At 34.4% G+C, this 19,117-nt stretch overlaps 1 protein-coding gene across 3 annotated transcripts in view; it reads left to right on the top strand.

The window, feature by feature from the left end:
* The window catches only part of ANKRD13C (ankyrin repeat domain 13C), an 85,535-nt gene extending 69,253 nt beyond the window's left edge, over positions 1-16,282 (top strand). For all 3 annotated transcript variants that reach the window (XM_011237717.3, XM_019810375.2, XM_002929673.4), the window contains 4 exons: positions 4,386-4,465; positions 6,238-6,336; positions 9,504-9,604; positions 14,024-16,282. In XM_011237717.3, coding sequence (XP_011236019.1) covers positions 4,386-4,465; positions 6,238-6,336; positions 9,504-9,604; positions 14,024-14,154 — 411 coding nt within the window. In that variant the 3' untranslated portion in view covers positions 14,155-16,282. The remainder of the gene's footprint in view (positions 1-4,385; positions 4,466-6,237; positions 6,337-9,503; positions 9,605-14,023) is intronic.
* The last annotated feature ends 2,835 nt before the right edge of the window (positions 16,283-19,117 follow it).

The following is a 19,117-nucleotide window of genomic DNA, read 5'->3' as shown; positions in this document are numbered from 1 at the left end:
AAATATATAAAATCTAAATAGGAATACATAGATACAAAATACATGAATGTCTTAAACTTCAAGAAACCTTTACCATATAGTAGAATAGGAGCAGACTTAGCAATGCATTAAAAAATATATTTTTATATGCTTCAAGGAAAATAGGCATTAGAATTTTTGCATTTAATTACGAAGAAAGGTTTGATGACATTTCTGTTACAGAGCCTGTTGACTTGGGAAAATAGCGTTAGAAAACCATCTGGTGTCCTGTGGTACCCTTCATGTCTTCCTGTTTTATTAGACAGCTATGGTAGCAGTGTAGAAGGAACACTGATGGATTTAGGTACAAGTGTCAGTGTATAACAAAGGGTCAGTTAGAATAAACAAAGTGGGAAAGACTTTATTAAAATACAATAATTGATACTGTGATAAGACAAAGTACTCAGTAAAACATTAAATTATAAATTAGATTCATTACAGTTTTTTTATAAGATGGGTAATGTATAATGTACAGTTTAGAAAGAATTCTACTAGAAACAGAACTGCTTAGGGAAATTTATTACCTGAAAAAATATACTTAAGTGACATATACCACATTATCTTATCATGCCTGGCAAATGAGTCTTTACTATGATAATACATATACGTATGCATGGTAATATGTATGTATACATAATATATATGTGTGTGTGTGTGTGTGTGTATAATGCATAAAACCATTTATAGCCACATATATGCAAATATTAACTAGACTGGAAGCAAGAATAAACAAATTTTAAGCAGTGTTCTGAAAGAAATTGGCTATGGTCTGCTTAATTAGAGATTTGGATGGAGGCGAGATTAGCCTTTGCTATTGTTCTGGGTTGGAGCAGCAGTCTTAAATTTTTCCAGTCTCTTCCCTTAGAATTACAGGTTCTGTTAGCATGTATCTGTTTCCCTTTTGTAGTATCACAAGATACTGTTTTACCTAATATCTTGTTACAGTATTTATGAGGGTCACTAACTACCTTTGAAGCCTGCTCGTCATTCTACTAAGCCAGTGCCACATGCCATAGTATTAGGTGTAGTATCCCATTATATGTATTAAACTGGTATTGATTACTTTTTTCCCATACAAAAATCTGAGTTCATGTGGTTTCTCTGCCTTGCAGGTTAATCTCAGACCTAGTCTTTTTTGTCTTATTTCTCTGCTGTTCTTAGATGTGACTCTCATCCACATGGTATAAGATCGTTTATTACCTGTTCAGTATTTCAGCTAGCAGGAATAGTAATTCCTAATAGTAATTTGGAAGGAGAGGGCTTGCCTGTTTTGTTTGAGAACCCAGTCAGAAGTTGCACACTTCACTGTGCTCACATCCTATTGGTTAGAACTCAGTAACGTGGTAACATTCAGCTAGCTGCGAGAATGGCTAGAAACTAAGTCTTTAGTCTATGAAGTCATATGCCCAGACAAAAATTTGAATAGGAGGCTTTTTTTTTTTTTTTTTTTTACAATAAAGAATGGGAGAATAGACACTAGGTGGACAACTAGTAGTCTCTAATGTCTCATTGGTTAGATACATATCTGATGTTGTTTCTATTACCATATAAATACTGGTAACTCTTACCCAAAATATGCTTTCAGTTGTGACTTCTCCTAATCATCAGATCTGTAGTATTTTCATTTACTACACTTGGATAAACATAAGTATCTAAAAATTTAGTATGTTTAGGGGTTCCTGGGTGGCTCAGTTGGTTAAGGATCTGATTCTTGATCTCAGCTCAGGTCTTGATCTCAGGGTTGTGAGTTCAAGCCCCATGTTGGGCTAAATGCTGGGCATGGAGCCTACTTAAGTAAATAAAAATAAATAAAAATAAAATTTAGTATGTGTAAATTTGATCAAACAATTTTATTCCTCCTTCCTATCTTCTCTATCTTGAGTGGTGGCACCATTATCTACTACCATTACCCAAGCCAGCAACTTGAAATTTGTCCTTAGTCTTCTTAGCTTTCCTTATCCTGTGTCTGGTCAGTAATAAAATCTTGAAGATTTCTTGAATCTGTTTTTCTCCTTCCATTTTGAAGCAGCATGCCGTTATCATTTCTCATTTGGATTACTGAGATAAGTTTGTAACTTACACACTGCTCTCAGAGTGATCTGCCTGAAACACATGAGCTATGTAATGCCTATATGCTCAATAGCTAAAATGTATAGAATAATTACTGCTTGTCAGTCACCGTTTTAAATTAAGTGCTTTATATTTAACAATTCATTTTTATCTTCACAAACCCTGTGAGGTCATATAGTTGACTAAAATGAGACAAAAGATGTTGAATATCTAAAGCCGGTTAGTAATTAGCGAAGACAGGGTTTGATCAGTCTGGCTCCAAAATTTGTGTTTTAAAAACCACATTATATTGCTCAAAATATTTGTCCATTGCTTCCTGAGTAAAATGCAATCTACTCAATGCACAAAACCCATCCAAACTACTTTTTCTTGTTTCTGACTTGCTTATTTGCCCCTGTATCTTACTACTTTCTCTTCATGTATTCTACTCATACTAAGTAGGTACCATACACTTGCAGTTTTCCTGTACAGCACATGACTTTTCTCACCATTGTGCTTTCCCCAGTCTCCTTTAGCTGGTTATTTTGTTCTCTTTCTTTTCGACTCCTCTGCTCAGGAACCATGATTACTGGCACTTACCTTTGGCTACCCCAATCTGGGTCAGAGACCCCTTCTCTGTGATTTTATGTCATCCTTTAGATCCCTTAATCATAGCCCCCATCACTCTGGATTATAACCCAATTTCTTTGTGTCTCTTTGTAAACTTTTCAAGAATGAAATTGTTGTCTTTCATACTGCCTGATGCTCAAACACTGTTAGGTTCCTCCCCCCCGCCCATCTTTCTGATGCTATTCAAAGATCTCAATCATTTCTAACCAAGAAAAAAAAAATGTATGGCCCTTTTTGAGGCTTCTTTCTCTTTAAAGTGTTTGTATTGTGATATATGACAGTCTTTTGGCCTCCATGACAACTCGATGATCTGATTTTTCTTTTTTTCCTTGTTGATTAATATCTGGCTCCTTTCTGTCTTTTTTTCTCCCCCTAATGCATGTTGTTTTTAGAACTAGTTATCAACCCTCTGCTTTCTCACTTTTTTTTTTTTTTAATCTAGTCAGAGAATTCCCATGTCTTTTAACTCTGACTTCCCTTTTTTTTTGTAAGTGTCCTCTGGGAACTTCACGGTATATCATCATGACTGTTATTTACTGAATATTTTATGCCAGGCATTATGCTCTTTCTATACATTATTGCCTTGAATTCTTAGCTAGGAGATAGGTGGTCATACATTTTGCAGGTGAGCTAAATTGACATAAGAGAATGTAATGCCCAAATTCCCATAGCTATCAGGTAGTGGACCTGGGATTCCAATTCAATTTGTTGTCTTCAAAATGCTTGATTTTTAACAGTTCTAATATCCTGCCTACTAACATCTTATAATATCTAAAACTGTGCTATGAATGAGACCCTCTCCCAGTGTTAGCTGTTTATTTTGTGATTTATATTAGTCCTTCATTTATTGTGCTTTTGCTCCATGAGTTTGTCTTAGTAGTTTTCCTTAGCAATTTTTAATTTCAAAAGTGCCACTTCCTTAGTTCCTTATTGCCAGTTCATCCTGTGGTGATACAAATTCATATTTAACAAAGACAACATGTAAGTTTTAAAATCTGACATGACCTTTATCACTATTGTTGATCTCCCTTTTGACCTTTCCTTTCCGGTTCACATGAATTAGTCTACTTGTGTTTTTTACCATCAGTTCTCCTTGTCTAAATATATATCTTTTTATTTTGTTTTTGTTGAAATCTGAGCCCCAATCCCTAGTCTCAGTTTATTGTCCATAGAAAATTGCTTTATTTTCTGAACTTCTGTACTGTTCAGTTTTTTGTAAGCTCATTTGGCCTTTAATCATACAGTACTTTGTATTTCTGATGGTTATGTTTATATGGTTTGGTTTTTTTTCTTCTTCTTTCCAACTCTGAACTGTAAAGTCCTTGAAGTCAGGATTAGTTTTTATATTTCTCTTTAGTTCCAATGTTCAACATCTGGCATAATACCAGGAACATTTTAGATGATTAAACCATTGAATGAATGGATTTTACTTTTTTGATACTTGTCTGATTTGAGATTTAGAAAAAAAATTGATAATCTTCCGATAGAGCTTAAATCATCATGGAATTATCTTGGAAGTAATTCCTTAAAGCATTATATTGAAGAGATTTAATTTAAGTACATTAGTAATTTACATAGTTTATTGCATGTTTTTATTTTATATCTTTTAAAACACGTCATTTTTCTTTTTTTTTCCCTCTCTGTCTCTCTTCCTCTTTTTTTTTCTTTTTCTTTTTCTTTTTTGGCAGCCGGTTCGAAGACAGTCCCTTACCCCTCCTCCTCAGAACACTATTACATGGGAAGAATATATATCTGCTGAAAATGGAAAGTAAGTTTTTTTGTTTTATTTTATTTTGGAAAGTAGGGGTATTTTTGTTTTATTTTGTTTTATTCATTGGTTTTTAGAACAGTTTGTAAAAATGTGAATTGGTGTAAAATTATTTTAGAAACAATTTTTAGTGTAGTTTTGTCTGAAGCAATTTTTATTTTATAAAACATGGATTAAGCGTGATGAGGGAGAGAAGTAATTCCAGTTATATTTGAATAATTGTGGAGCCTTCTTTTAACATCCCTGCTGCCATTTTATACAACCCAAAAAACTTAACAGCACATTATTCTAAGAAAATATGTGAGGAATTTCTCATTGCAGTTGATTATTTGAATTTTTCCATTATATGTGAACTTTTATATTCTGTTATTATCCTCAGTCTTTAGCATGGCGAGTAAAGCCATTCGCTGTTTTTCTACTTTTTGCCTTTCTAAGCTCATACCCTGTCATTATCTGTTTCAGCCTGTACCAGGCCTCTCCTCACCATCCTTACATAAGACTTTGCTTAATGTTGTATTACTGATCCTTACTAGAGTACCTATTACATGATTTGTAAGTAGTAAATATTTATTGAATAAAAGGACGATGAGTGAACAAATGGTTTATTTTGAATGAATAAATAAAAAGATTTTTTCCTAGCCAACCCTGTTAAAGAAGGTACAGTTGTTTGTAGAAATATTTTTTCCTTTTGGTGGGGAATAAAATATTACCTACTTCCAAGATTAGGAAGAAGTTGCATGACTTTTAAAAAAAAAATTTAAGTTTTATTATTATATTTTTCTAACTTCTCCAAAATGTTTCCATCTTATAATAGTCTATAGTTAATATAGAATATAGAATTCTTTATTCTTTACTTCTTACTGGTCAGTGCTAAGAAGTATAGACAGTAAAGGAGATTGAATTGAATATGTGATTTTAGAGATTTACAATATTTTTAAAGTTTACTTTTTCTAATGGTTTGCATTATTCCTAAAAATAAGCAGAGAAAGACAATTATCATATGGTTTCACTCATTTATGGACCATAAGAAATAGGAAGATCAGTAGGAGAAGAAAGGGAAGAATGAAGGGGGGGTAAACAGAAGGGGGAATGCACCATGAGAAACTATGGACTCTGGGAAACAAACTGAGGGCTTCAGAGGGTAGGGGGGTGGGGGATTGGGATAGACCAGTGATGGGTATTAAGGAGGGCACATATTGCAGGGAGCACTGGGTGTTATACGCAAATAATGAATCACGGAACACTACATCAAAAACTAAGGATAGGGGCTCCTGGGTGGCGCAGTTGTTAAGTGTCTGCCTTTGGCTCAAGGCGTGATCCCAGTGCTCTGGGATCGAGCCCCACATCAGGCTCCTCCCTAGGAGCCTGCTTCTTCCTCTCCCACTCCCCCTGCTTGTGTTCCCTCGCTGGCTGTCTCTGTCAAATAAATAAATAAATAAATAAAATCTTTAAAAAAAAAAAAAACAACAAAAAGCTAAGGATACACTGTATGGTGACTAACATAACATAATAAAAATTATTATAAAAATAGTGATTATTAAAATTATATTCAATATGAAATTTGTTGACTTTGACCATTTTTTTCTGAACTTTTACCTAATGCTAGCTTCTTTTTTTGTTACCCTTGTCTCATTTCTTATACATGTTTTAAGTCCTTGTAGCATAATTTAAATTTATTTCTATACAGAGTAAGGAAAATTAACAGATGCTTCATAGGAAGATAGTAGCATGTAGAAAATGTTTACTAATTTTTTGTTTCCTTCCCGTTTTAGAGCTCCTCATCTGGGTAGAGAACTGGTGTGCAAAGAGAGTAAGAAAACATTTAAAGCCACGATAGCCATGAGCCAGGAATTTCCCTTGGGAATAGAGTCGTAAGTTTGTTACTAACTATACAAGTCTATGAAAGAAACTAAGAAACCCTAAAGGCTGTAATAATATTTGCATCTGAGTGTTGCATTTGAGTTCTTTGAAATGAAAAAGCAAATAGCCATTGCTTTGATAGTTTGTGCACCCCTCTAGACAATTTGTTTCACAAATTATTAACATTTTTACTATTTTAACCAGATAAATTTTTTAATATTTTTTTAAAATTATAAGAATAGTAAATGAATCCATGCTTACTGTAAAAAAAAATCTAACAGCATGGAAGTTTATAGAATAAAAATGAGTTTACTTTTACCTCACTAATAGTTAATAGGTGAATAACTGCGGTATTTTTGTCTAGATTTTTCTGTGTGTTTTTGCCTTTTTTTTTAAAAATAAGATTGAGGAATAGTTAGATTTTGTTCTGTGAGTTTTGTTTTTTCTTTTAAAAATGAGTATACCTTGGAGTTCTCACAATAATTACATTTTTATCTCTTTTTCTTCTTTTCTTGGTATTTTTTAGTATTGATATACTGTCCTTTATTTTGTCATCTCCCTATGATAAACATTTTGATTGTAGTTTGTCACCATTGTAAACAATACTGCAGTGAACATCTTGAATATATCCTTTCAAACCTGTACTCATCAGATGTTCATTTAAAAAATCCAATTTGTGGGGTGCCTGGGTGGCTCAATTGGTTAAGCATCCACTCTTGATTTCAGCTCAGTTCATGATCTCAGGGTCATGAGATTGAGCCCATCATTGTGTCAGACTCTGCTGGGCGTGGAGCCTGCTTAAGATTCTCTCCCTCTCGAGATAATGCTAAGTGAAATAAGTCAAGCAGAGAAAGACAATTATCATGTGATTTCTCTCATCTATGGAACATAAGAACTAGGAAGATCGGTAGGGGAGGGGGGGATAGGGAAGGGAGGGTGATCAGAAAGGGGAATGAAGCATGAGAGACTGTGGACTCTGAGAAACAAACTGAGGGCTTCAGAGGGGAGGGGACTGGGGGAATGGGATAGGCTGGTGATAGGTAGTAAGGAGGGCACGTATTGCATGGTGCACTGGGTATTATACGCAACTGATGAATCATCGAACTTTACATCAGAAACCAGGGATGTACTGTATGGTGACTAACATAATATAAAAAAACATTAAAAAAAATAAAGACTATTATAATCTTATAAGAATATCATATTATCCATGCAATAAATATCTGTTTAATAAAATATCCCATTAATGAAATACAAAAAAAAAAAAAAAAAGATTCTCTCCCTCCCTTTCTGTCTGCCTCCTTCTCTCAAAAAAAGGAAATCCAATTTGGAGAGATGGGTGGAATGGGAGTGGTGGGTCGGGACAGCTGACTGACAGAACTATAACTTCAGTCTCCTCTCTAAAGTAGGGGATGAATTGAAGCACCAGGCTATTTTTCCTTTGTAGGTCCTCCCCCTCTAATCTGGCCTAGGATATTAAAAAATAATTATCACAGAAGAAAGAAGGACTCATATTTTCTACAAAAGTTATACATGTGTCATACTCCTCAGTAACCAAAGTGAGGAGAATGAGTAAAGTGAGCTATACAGCTCTCAATCTGTAGATCAGAGAGGGAGGTTGATAGTTAGTTGTGAGAAGATGTGGGAAGGGCATTTGGCCATACCTGCAAATCTGCATACTTCATCCTATCTTGGACCCATCTGACTCAAGGAGCACCAGTTTTATGTTCTAATAAAGAAGAAAAATGTGGCTAATTGTAAGATGCTATCAATTTTAGGAATTGTCCCAATTTCACAGTTAATATGTGAAAAAAGTGGGTACATTAGAATTTATAAGATGTGGCCATTATAACCATTCCTTCTGAATAAAACACGAAACAGTATGTAAAAGCCAGACAAAATATTCATTTTAGAATAAAACATAGGTCAAAGACAGAAGAAAATTCCTTGTAAATGCTATAGAAAAACGTAAAAAGAATGTGAAATCAGTAAACTCGGTATTCTAGATGAGATGATAGGATAATAGAATGAAATGAAAAGATTATAAAGCTAAGGAAATAAGTACTAAATAACACTGTTGCAAAACAAATACATTAGACACAACAGTGAACACAAAAGATGTGGCTGAAAAATAAAATTTGATAGCTCATAGTGAATTTAATAAAAAAAGATTAAAGGAATTAGAGAAGCAGTATTTATGGGACAAAGAGTGTTCAACATAAGGATCATTGGTTATCCACTTACATAGAAAGCCTCCAAAATGTAACCAAAATAGTATTCACAGTAGGGTAATAATTTCTCTGTAAGGAAAAACTGAATCTGTAGCATAACATTAGGTTCTAAGAAGAATCTAAGAATGATTAATAACAATAATTATCCTGATTAAACTATTGGACTTCACTGGTTAATAAAGAAATCCACAGGCATTTAGGCAAAAAAGCGGTAAAAACCTGGCTTTACAGTTTTTTACATCTTGATGTTTCTGAGACAAAGAAAATGTGATTAGGTTGTGTATCTGGCTAAAAGGTCATTTAGATATCAAGCAATTGAAGAAAACATAGAAGAATTCAAAAATATAGCAGCAATATGGGTCCATTTTGAAAGAAAAATAATACTATTTGAAAATGAAATCCGTTCGACTAAAATATGAAAGATGAAGGCTAATTTGTAATACTGAATTCTGGGAGACATTATGAAATTCTAATTCAGAGGGAAAGAAGCATAAACTGAAATTTTATGCCGGCCCAGTATCCCTTTAAATATGCAGAAAAGAAACACTCCTTTATGAAATCTGTAAGAAATCAAGGAATACAAAGAATATAAGAGTCCTTCACACATACAAAATTGACCATGAAATTCAGCCACCCAGTGAGACGGATTAATGAACTCAGGAATGTGTAGACTTCAGGAAGAACATGGGTGTAAGCCTTTTCATTTAAATATGGATCTAACAACTGTGTAATTATGGCTTCACAAACAAATGTAAATGTTGTAAACCTTAACACAGTAAAAAGAGCAAGAAAACAAAAAATCAGGAGGAAGAAGGAGGTGACATTTCCTCATCCTTAACATCTAGAAGTCAATACTACTGTCTGAGTTTGATGCATGTAGTTATAAAACAACATAAGGGTACAAAGAAATCAATTTGAGAAATAACATTTTTTTCTCCATTTTTCAGGTTATTGAATGTTTTGGAAGTGATAGCTCCCTTCAAGCACTTTAACAAGCTTAGAGAATTTGTTCAGATGAAGCTTCCTCCAGGCTTTCCTGTAAAACTAGGTAAGAGAAAATTTACATGTAATTTCAGTGTCTATTAGAAATATGGAGCTGTTTACTAACATTTAATAAGAATTGTGTTTTGAAGGAAAATGATTTCCTAGTTGCTTGCATTTTTATAAAGTTTTTCTGTGATTACATGGATTGAGATTGATGTTTTATCAAATGTGTAAAATGCCCAATGAGAGTTCTAATTCTACTGGATTTAAGTTAAATGTAAGGGATATGCAAATATCTCATACAAGAGAGTGTGGGTGAACTTATAATACGCTGTGATAATGTTTTCTAATGTCAAATAGGGAGACTGGATTTTAGCCCAAACTTTTAGCAGATTTTTGAGTTTCTGAACAGTGGGGATGTTTCTGGGATCAACAGTCACTATTCATGGGCAAAGTAATACTCATACATTTTATTTTTCAGTCTTAAATGTTTAAACTTAACTTCATCTTAAGCAATGATCTTTAAGAACAGCAAGCCCCCATTTTCGTGCATATTTAAGTATATCAGAAAACTGGGAACAAGAGACTATTAAAAGATTCTTTAGGAGCTTTGGCTTAGATTTAACATTAAGCTTCAGGAGAGCCTTTACTACCACCCGTACTCTGTTTGATGGTATTAAATATGCCACCAAATATTTATTTTATTAGTGCTTGCTATATGCCAGTTGCTTTTCTAGGGGTGAGAGACAGTAAAAGTCTCTGCCCTCTTAGGGTTTACATTCCAGAGGGAGAGAAAAATAAATATATAGTAAATATAACCTTTATTTAATCCCTCAGATGGATTTTATTTTTTAGTTAATATTACTCAAACCACATTTCAGAGTAATTAGGCCAAAATGCTTTTCTCACAGAAATAATGCTTTCATTGCTAAAAAGTAAACATGACCTTTTCAACTTTACAGACTTGGAAATAAGCATGTTGTGGGTTAAAGTAGATTTTAAAACATTTCATAATGTCACTGTAGATTCCCTTTGTGGTGAAAAAGTACTGGAAACCCAGTGTCTGCTTGAAGAAACCAGTGATAAGATCTTAAGGCAGAAATGATTTGAAAACTAAAGCAATCAAGAGATGTGTGTTTGAGTTACGGGTTGGGATCATTATGTGATCATTTCTGCAGACGCTAAAATCCCATTGTAATTTGCTATAACCAGAAAATAGTTGAAACATTGGACTCTCTTCTAGGTACTGTATTGAAAGTGTCAAACTAAAACAGTGGGCAGGGATTGAAAATATGAGAGTTTCAAACTATCCCAGCATTCACATCTATTTAAGTCCCAAAATATCTCTTTAAGTCCTAAACTCCATTCAGACCCCACAATATAATATAGATTTATATGCAAAAGAAATATTTTGATTATGTGAAAAGGAAAAAAGAAAGTCTACAATACATTTTTGCAGGCATTTCTCTAATGTAGAACCACATTCTTAACAAGGGATTGATAATCTTTTGCTTGCATTCTAAAGCTATTGGGAATTTGTTTATCTTTCTTTTTGTCTTTTGTCCTTCTTTTGAATTAACCCTGTAAAACTCTAGCACTGGGTCTGTTTAATCTTCCACCATTTCTGTTTCTGTATTCAGGCTTAAAAATAAAATTGAAGGGAAAATTATAAAAATTTAGAAATTGTTGTTAAGATAATTCTGTTTTCAAAATCAGCCAGAGCTTTAAATGCTAGTTATGAATGATCTTTTCTCTTTTTGCTTCTCTTCCCATTCGACTCAGAAGCTAAATTTGAACCTCTTTTACCAGTCCCCAGCTTCTCCCACTACATTTTGCATAGTCTAAGCAGATGATTTTTGCTTCCCTAGTTAGGAAAAAAAAAGACAATCAGAAATGAGACCTCCGTATTACTCCCAACTCCCCCCCACCCCCCCACAAAACAGATGTTTTTTGTCACAAGTTCCATATTTTCCTTTATCTTTCCTATCTCAGTGGAAGTGGTACCTCTCTTCTTAGCTTGAATAATCTCTCCATTTGTACTATGGATCTGTTCTCGCATTTCTTTTAAAAACCTTGCTCTATCAGTCTCCCCATATTTTTCTTTTATCTTCCGACTCCCTTCTCCGCTGCTTTTTCTGTTAGCTGTTAGGCTTTGTTCAGGTCTTTCTCCTTTTAAAATTCAACCAGTAAGTGCAATAACCCCTTTAACTCTTCCCTACCCAGCACTTGCCTTTAATCTTTGTTTTTCATAGCCAGGCTACTTGAAAGTCTAGTTTTATATCTCCATTGTTACTTTCTATTTACAATTTTTTTGTAAAGGGGAGAAGGTAAAGGGACATATAAAGGGACATAAAGGGAGGCAGAGTTTTCTACTTCACTTGAACTGCTAAAATGATGACACTAGAAGACTATGATAAGTTATATATAATATATCTACACACACACAGACCCACATACATATATATGTATATATACACACACACATATAGCTAGAGAAGCTATACAAAGAGGTATATTCAAAAACACTATAGATAAATGAAATGAAAATGAAATTGTAAAATAGTCAAGTAACCTATAGGAAGGTAAGAAAAGAAGACAAAGAAATGAGAAACAGACAACAAAAAAATGTCAGACTTAAGTCTTAATATGTAAATAATTCCATTAAATGTAAGTAGTCCAAATAGACGATTTAAAAGATAGAAATTGGCAAAACAGATTAAAAAAAAAGCTCACAACTTTACATTGGCTTTCCACTTCATCCAGAGAAATAAATAGCGAAACTTTTTGATCTAAACCCCACTTGATCTGGGTGTCTGTTTCTCCCCTGACCCTTTCTTCTGTTCATCTTCCCTTCTTCACTCAGCTGTTAGTCAGTCACACTGGTCTCTTTGCTGTTCCCAGAATACACCAGACACTGTCTTTTTTAGGGCATTTGTACTTGTTCCCTCTGCTTGGGATTTTTTTTTGCTCTAGACAACTAACTGTATGGTTCATACCTTTGCTGAAAGGTATGAAACTATTGAGGTTTTATTATAACCACCTTCAAGAGCTCTTATCCCAGCACTGCAACTCCTTTCACCCTACCATGCTTTACTTTTGTCTATATAGTCACAGATACTTTTTACTTATTTACTCTGTCTCCCAACCAGAATATAATCTCCATAAATGCATTATCTTTTCTCTTGTTCACTTGTTTTGTTCCCTTGTTTCCAATGCCTAAAATGGGTCATTAACTTTCTGAAGGATAATAAATATTTTAGGCTTTGTGGGCCATATGGTTTCTGTCACGATTACTTAATTCTTTTTGGAAAACTAAAGCAGCCACAGACAATAAGTAAATGAATAGCATCCTGTGTTCCAATAAACTTTACTTAGGGACGCTGGGATTTGAACTTCATTTAATTTTATCAGCATGAAATACTATTTTGTGTGTTTTTTTAACCGTTAAAAAATGTAAAATCTTTTGTTAGCTCGTAGACCTTATGAAAACAGGCCAGGCAATGGGACTTACTTTGCTGACCCCTGAATTAGAATAGCATTTGTAACTAGTATGCACAAATGGATGATTCCACCCCCCCCCAAATAACTGGGAACTCTGTAATGTTTATGCAGATCTGTGTGGGGTTTTTTTCAGAAGAATATTACTTTCTGCAGTACAATACTAGCCGTGTAACGCGTAATTTACTCTTTGCCGTTATTCTAGACAGACACTCACCTTAGTTTTCATAGAATCATTCCAGGGTTTTAAAGGAAGCTTTAGAGTTTGTTTATTTTGTAGGTGAACTCCCTGAGGACCGTGAATTAAATGATTTACAGGAATCAGAACCCAAGTTTTATGATTTGTGCTCCTTCTAAAAACTCATATTAAGGATAAAATTAAAGAGAGTGATTAAAGTATTTGGCCATTTTTAATGTCGGATTTCACTGTAATTTCAGTGAGAAGTGCATATTATGTCAAAAAACGTTAGGCTGTGTTGGCATGATATTGCCCAATTCTGATGAGACTTTTTATCGCATATATTTAAGTGACAGATTGTATTAAGTATTTTAAAACAAAAGGGGTTAATGTATTTCTTTTGCATTAGAATGAAAATAAATCAGCTCAGAGTCAGAACAGTATATATGCTATAATATGAATAGAAAAGATGCCAAAATGCAAAAAGTACAAATGCATGTGTCTCTTTGCCCCAAGAAAAAGATTAAAAGACTGGTGGAATCTGGTATTATAGTTTTAAGATTGGGAAGCAATGGGAACTTGTGTTTTTGATGTGATTCTTGATGCCTTGGTGTCTTTCTCTCTTCACTAATAAAAAACCCTTCTTCAAAATAGACACACTCCCTATTGGACATGTTATTAGGATTTGTCAGGTCCTTGAATAATGCTTTTTTACATTTTAAGGAATATGGGTATCTCTGAGTATTTATAGTCTGTAAATAGATAAGCATTTTATTTTACAATGTTGTCATTGATTGTCCTCTCTAGATATTCCCGTGTTTCCTACCATCACAGCCACTGTGACTTTTCAGGAGTTTCGATATGATGAATTTGATGGCTCCATCTTTACTATACCTGATGACTATAAGGAAGACCCAAGCCGTTTTCCTGATCTTTGACATGGAGAATGATGTCATCTAACCAAGGAAAGGAAGAGAATACTGAGACCCCAGAAATGAATCCAAATAGAAGGGACAAATGTTCTGAGAAGAAAAGGGAATAACACTGAAACGACACATCAGTAATATGATATAATGAAATGGGCCTTTAAAAAGAATTTCAGCGTTTCCTGATGTGCCATTTTCAGTCTTTTTAAAAATATACATATTATAAGTGTAATAGTTTGACACCTTAATGACCCTGAGTACTTCTTATGTAAAACAGCTATAAGTGCTGTGATTTGTTTTTAAAAATTTTTACACTTCTTGTTGACATATATATATGCATATAAATATATCTATATCTAAAACACTCCTGGACCATTAACATAAATTAAATGTCTTAAGAGATATGAATCCCTTTTAAACTTGTCATCTTATATTCAAGGTGACATTTATAAATATTCCTTCAAGCTTTGTTTTCATAAAATGTAAACTATGTAACATTATATATAGTTCAGTAATTTGAATGTTTGTTCAATATAATGAACTAGAAGGAATGCAGTTTTCTGTAGATGAATGAACCAAATGGTAACCATTAAACAATTGCATTTATATGTTGCAATACATTTCAGAAGGAGCGTTCACTCTGCAGGGAATAAGGTACCTCCTTTAGCACCTTAGTGCAATTCATTGTGGTGCTATTTGTTTTTACCTGAATTCTTTCTTCAATGGAAAATGTTTGTTACTAACTTCCTTTCATAGAACCTCTATTTTTTTTTTCTAAACTTGAGTTTAAAAGTCCTTTTTGTGTTCATGATAAGGTATGGTTAGCATGCTTAGAGATATTCCTCTTCCAAATCTCAGCACTTTAAAAAAACTCCAAATTTTTAAACTTGCTTCCTAATAAGTGCACATCATTCTGATTATTTTGTTTTTAATGGAACATGGATGCATTCATGTCAGTTTAAAAAAAAAAATACCCACATATTTTGGACATCCCTACATATTTAATGCTTTCAAAGTGAGGTAAAAACATTTTATATGCTAACAGAATATATTTGTTACAAGCTAAATTCCAGAAATGCACACAGGATTGACAGTTCCTACTGTTTATTTTTTTAAATCACAGGAAAATATTTATTGATTTTAATCTCCAAAGTGAAATCATGCATTACTCATTTTTGCATTTAAAATTTTTCATATTTATTCCAAGATGGTTTGAAGGTCCAAGACTGAAAATAAATTAGGGAGAATAATGTATAACAGTCACAAAATGTTATGTTGTATTAAAGAGCTTAGCTAAAGAAATGTTTTTTAAATGTATCCTGATAAATGTGTCAGAATGCATCTATCAAATTTTATAGAGTGACCAATAGTTTAGACTTTTTCCAGGATTTTAAATAATTTCAATGAATTTAGAGGCTTTTATTGAAGAGATGATTTATTTAAAAATCCAAAGCATCAACCATAAGAAAATTTTATAATAAACATCTTTAAAGCTGCATCTTCCATGCTGAAACATACTACATTGCATATGTTGACATTTTATTAAATACATTTTATAATGAAGTAATCATAGTTAAAAATTCAAAGACCAATTACTACCATATGTGGGTCTGTTGAATTTTGTGGAAAGAGTTGGTAAACCCAGATTAGGTTTATTGAGTAGAAGTTGATCCCTATTATTTTGGGAATGCTTGTTGATCAAGTGACTTGGAGATTGAATTATCCTGTCTACGGTTATTTGAGGTGTGAGACACTGAACGGCGGTGATCACTGTTGCTTGTAGGCTCCCTTACTTTGTGGGAATATGGTATACTTCAGGAATATAGTGCAGATTTTTTTCACACGTACAGACAACTTAGTGAAGAAGAAACATGGTAAATTGCAACTTGGTATTTATCAATTTCCTAAAAGCTGTGAATATTTTGCTGGGGTACACTGGAGGTAGGAAGACTACTGAAAACTTTTGCACTTGGATTTTGTTTTTAACTCTTATCTTTTTCTTTCATAAAGAATAGTAGATTATCCATTCCAAAATGTCTTTTATCTGATCACAAAGGACAGCAAATGTATCTCTAATGATGGTGAAAACAAGGAGTTAATTAAAGCAAATAAACTTTTCACAATATTAGACTTTTCAAAATGTGCCTTTTAATCCAGTTGATGATGAAGCTCTATGTATGCTGTGTTTCACGTAAGTAGATCAAAACACCATGTATTTTGATAATCCCACGTGAAAATTTAGATTTTATATTAAGTCCATAAAATTCTACATACCTTCCATTTGTGATTGAAGAAACTGTTCAAGCTTGGGACACTGTAAAATGGTGACCTTCAGTGGCCCTTCAGAAGTGCTCAAAATTCCTGCCACTAGTACAGTATCAATCGAAGATAAGATTCTTACTGTCAAGAAATTTGTCCCCTAGATACAGTTTACCTTTGTCCATCGTCATTCATATACAGTGAATTGTCAAATTTCACAAAAGAGGAGCATTGAGCAGATGCTGTGATTTTGAGTACGGGTACATACGATGGTCTGGAAATAACACATTTCAGAGAAGCTGATAGCCGACAGAAGCTGAAAAATTACGTATGTATAGCTGACCCTTGAACAACATAGGGTTTGGGGTGCCAACCCCTGCCCCCCCACACAGTCAAGAATCCATGTAACTTTTGATCTCCCCCAAACTTAACTACTAACAGCCTACTGTTGACTGGAAGCCTTACTGATAAAGGTAATACATATTTTGTACATTATATGTATTATATATTCTTACAATAGAGAAAAATGTTAAGAGAATCAAGAGAAAATACATTTACAGTACTGCAGCGTATCAAAAAAATCTGCATGTAAGTGGAGCTGCACAGTTCAAACCCATGTTGTTCAGGTGTCAGCCATAGTTTGTTTCTCCTGCTTAGGACTGGTGTTGAGCCCCACTGACACAGAATGGGTTTTCTGAGTGTTATGCATGTACAATTGCTTTTTCACACCTGGGGGGATGATGGTAAATGATTGTTCAGTGAGCTTTTCCCCATTTTTCGCTAATTCTACGGCAAAGATCCTGTTTCAAGTCCACAAAAGGGGAGTGAATATTTTCAGGATATACTGAATTAAGCAGTGCTTCCTGCTGCTCATTTTTTTTTTTCTTTGCAAGCAACATGGTTGAGAAAAATTTGTAGTAGAAAACTAGGTGAATTTGAAGTCCTGCTACTAGTATCCTAGTCTTTAAAATTGAGAATTCTTGATGAGCATGGAGCACAATATGTCTCTGCTGTTAACTCAGCAAAAGGTACCTTAACCGTGTTTTGCAAAATTAACAAAATGCATCCTTACCGAAGTGGCTATATTTGAAACTCTGGAAAGTTTCAAAGATGACTGACAGTGAAACTTGCCCCAGAGGTAATTGCACAGGAAGCGTTAAACCACTTACAAAATTAAACTTGCTAAAAGCCCATAATTTGTATGCTATCAATTAGCAAAAACTACCCTGGCAAAGCATTTTGTGTCAGGAATCTGGGACAATAGGTTGTCCTAGGCCGCCATCTCAAGTATTAACATATTAACATTTTCCAGATCATGTGACCATCCTTATAGTACCGTGATAACTTTTAAAACGTTTATAGCTCAGTTTAGAATAGTACTTCCAGCCACAATGGCACCTGTGGTACACAGAATTACAATTTCACATTTGCCACAGCACCTATAAATAGTGAAGCAAAATATCTTAAGGGTTTTAAAGGAAGGCACTTGACGATCATTCCTGAATTTGTTTTGCAGGTGAAAATGACTAGTAGAAACTTTGTGTAATATAAAAACAAAAAAATAAACCCACTGCTTATATTATCTGTACCTCCCATAGAGTTCTTGGTCACTAATGGTGCCCAACAATGACTGGCTGAGGTGTTTTAAACAATGAATGCGGGTGGTGTAGGAATTTTGGGGGGCAGAAGGAAGCATGTGTCTTGTAGTTTATGCACATTCTGGCTTCTCTGTGCCCCTTTGGGATGATGAGGCGGTAGCAGGGCCTACAATTGTCTCACCTTTCCCTACATCCTCCCTCAGCTTCTCAGACTAATTGGGCCAGTGTGTGTTTACCTTCACCACGAAGGTTCCTGGCTTCCTTAGACACCCCTGTCACTGAGGTCAGGATGAAAACAAGACCTGACCCAAGTTTCAGCCCATCCTCGTGGGCTCTGGCTCTTGTTCTTGGTTCCATCCTACCCCTCCAACTGTCCATCTTCCCTTGTAGACTGCCTGTGGGTTTAATCTCTAGCATCGGATTCAAAGACAACAAACACCTTTGAGACTAACTACTTAAACAGCCCTCACAATTAAGGTCAAACCTCTGTAATAAGGGTCGTTTCCAGTGATTCTGCTCCTTGGAACACAAAAAAACACATTCTTAGGGGCGCCTAGGTGGCTCAGTCATTAAGCGTCTGCCTTCGGCTCAGGGCCTGATCCCGGCGTTCAGGGATCGAGCCCCGCATCAGGCTCCTCTGCTGGGAGCCTGCTCCTTCCTCTCCCACTCCCCTGCTTTTGTTCCCTCTCTCGCTGGCTGTCTTCCTGTCAAATAAAATCTTAAAAAGAAAAAAACCACATTCTTAACCTACATGATGCTTGTCTTCCGAAACTTGGTATTTAAGCAAGCAAATTTTAACTTTTTCCCAGTGAATGAAAAAAGGCAGTTTTTACATTTGGTATATCGATAAACTTATATCTTGAGGTAACTGAAAAGTGATATTAAACATCATTTGGAACATTCCAAACATGACCCTAGACCTTTAATTTCTATGCACAAATCATACATTAACTTAAAAAAAAAAGATCGTGATACTCATTTTAGTGACAGTGCACTGGGGGGAAAAAACTCTTACATGAACGAGAACATGTCACTTCCCTATTTGTGTAAGGACATCATTAGACACAAATTAGTTCTATCAGATCCTTTCTCTGAATTGATTACCAATTACATCTACT

This window comes from Ailuropoda melanoleuca, chromosome 2 (genome assembly GCF_002007445.2).
Source record: "Ailuropoda melanoleuca isolate Jingjing chromosome 2, ASM200744v2, whole genome shotgun sequence".
NCBI lineage: Eukaryota > Metazoa > Chordata > Mammalia > Carnivora > Ursidae > Ailuropoda > Ailuropoda melanoleuca.
The sequence above is the reverse complement of the archived record's forward strand: the minus strand, read 5'-3'. Positions and strand labels throughout refer to the sequence as shown.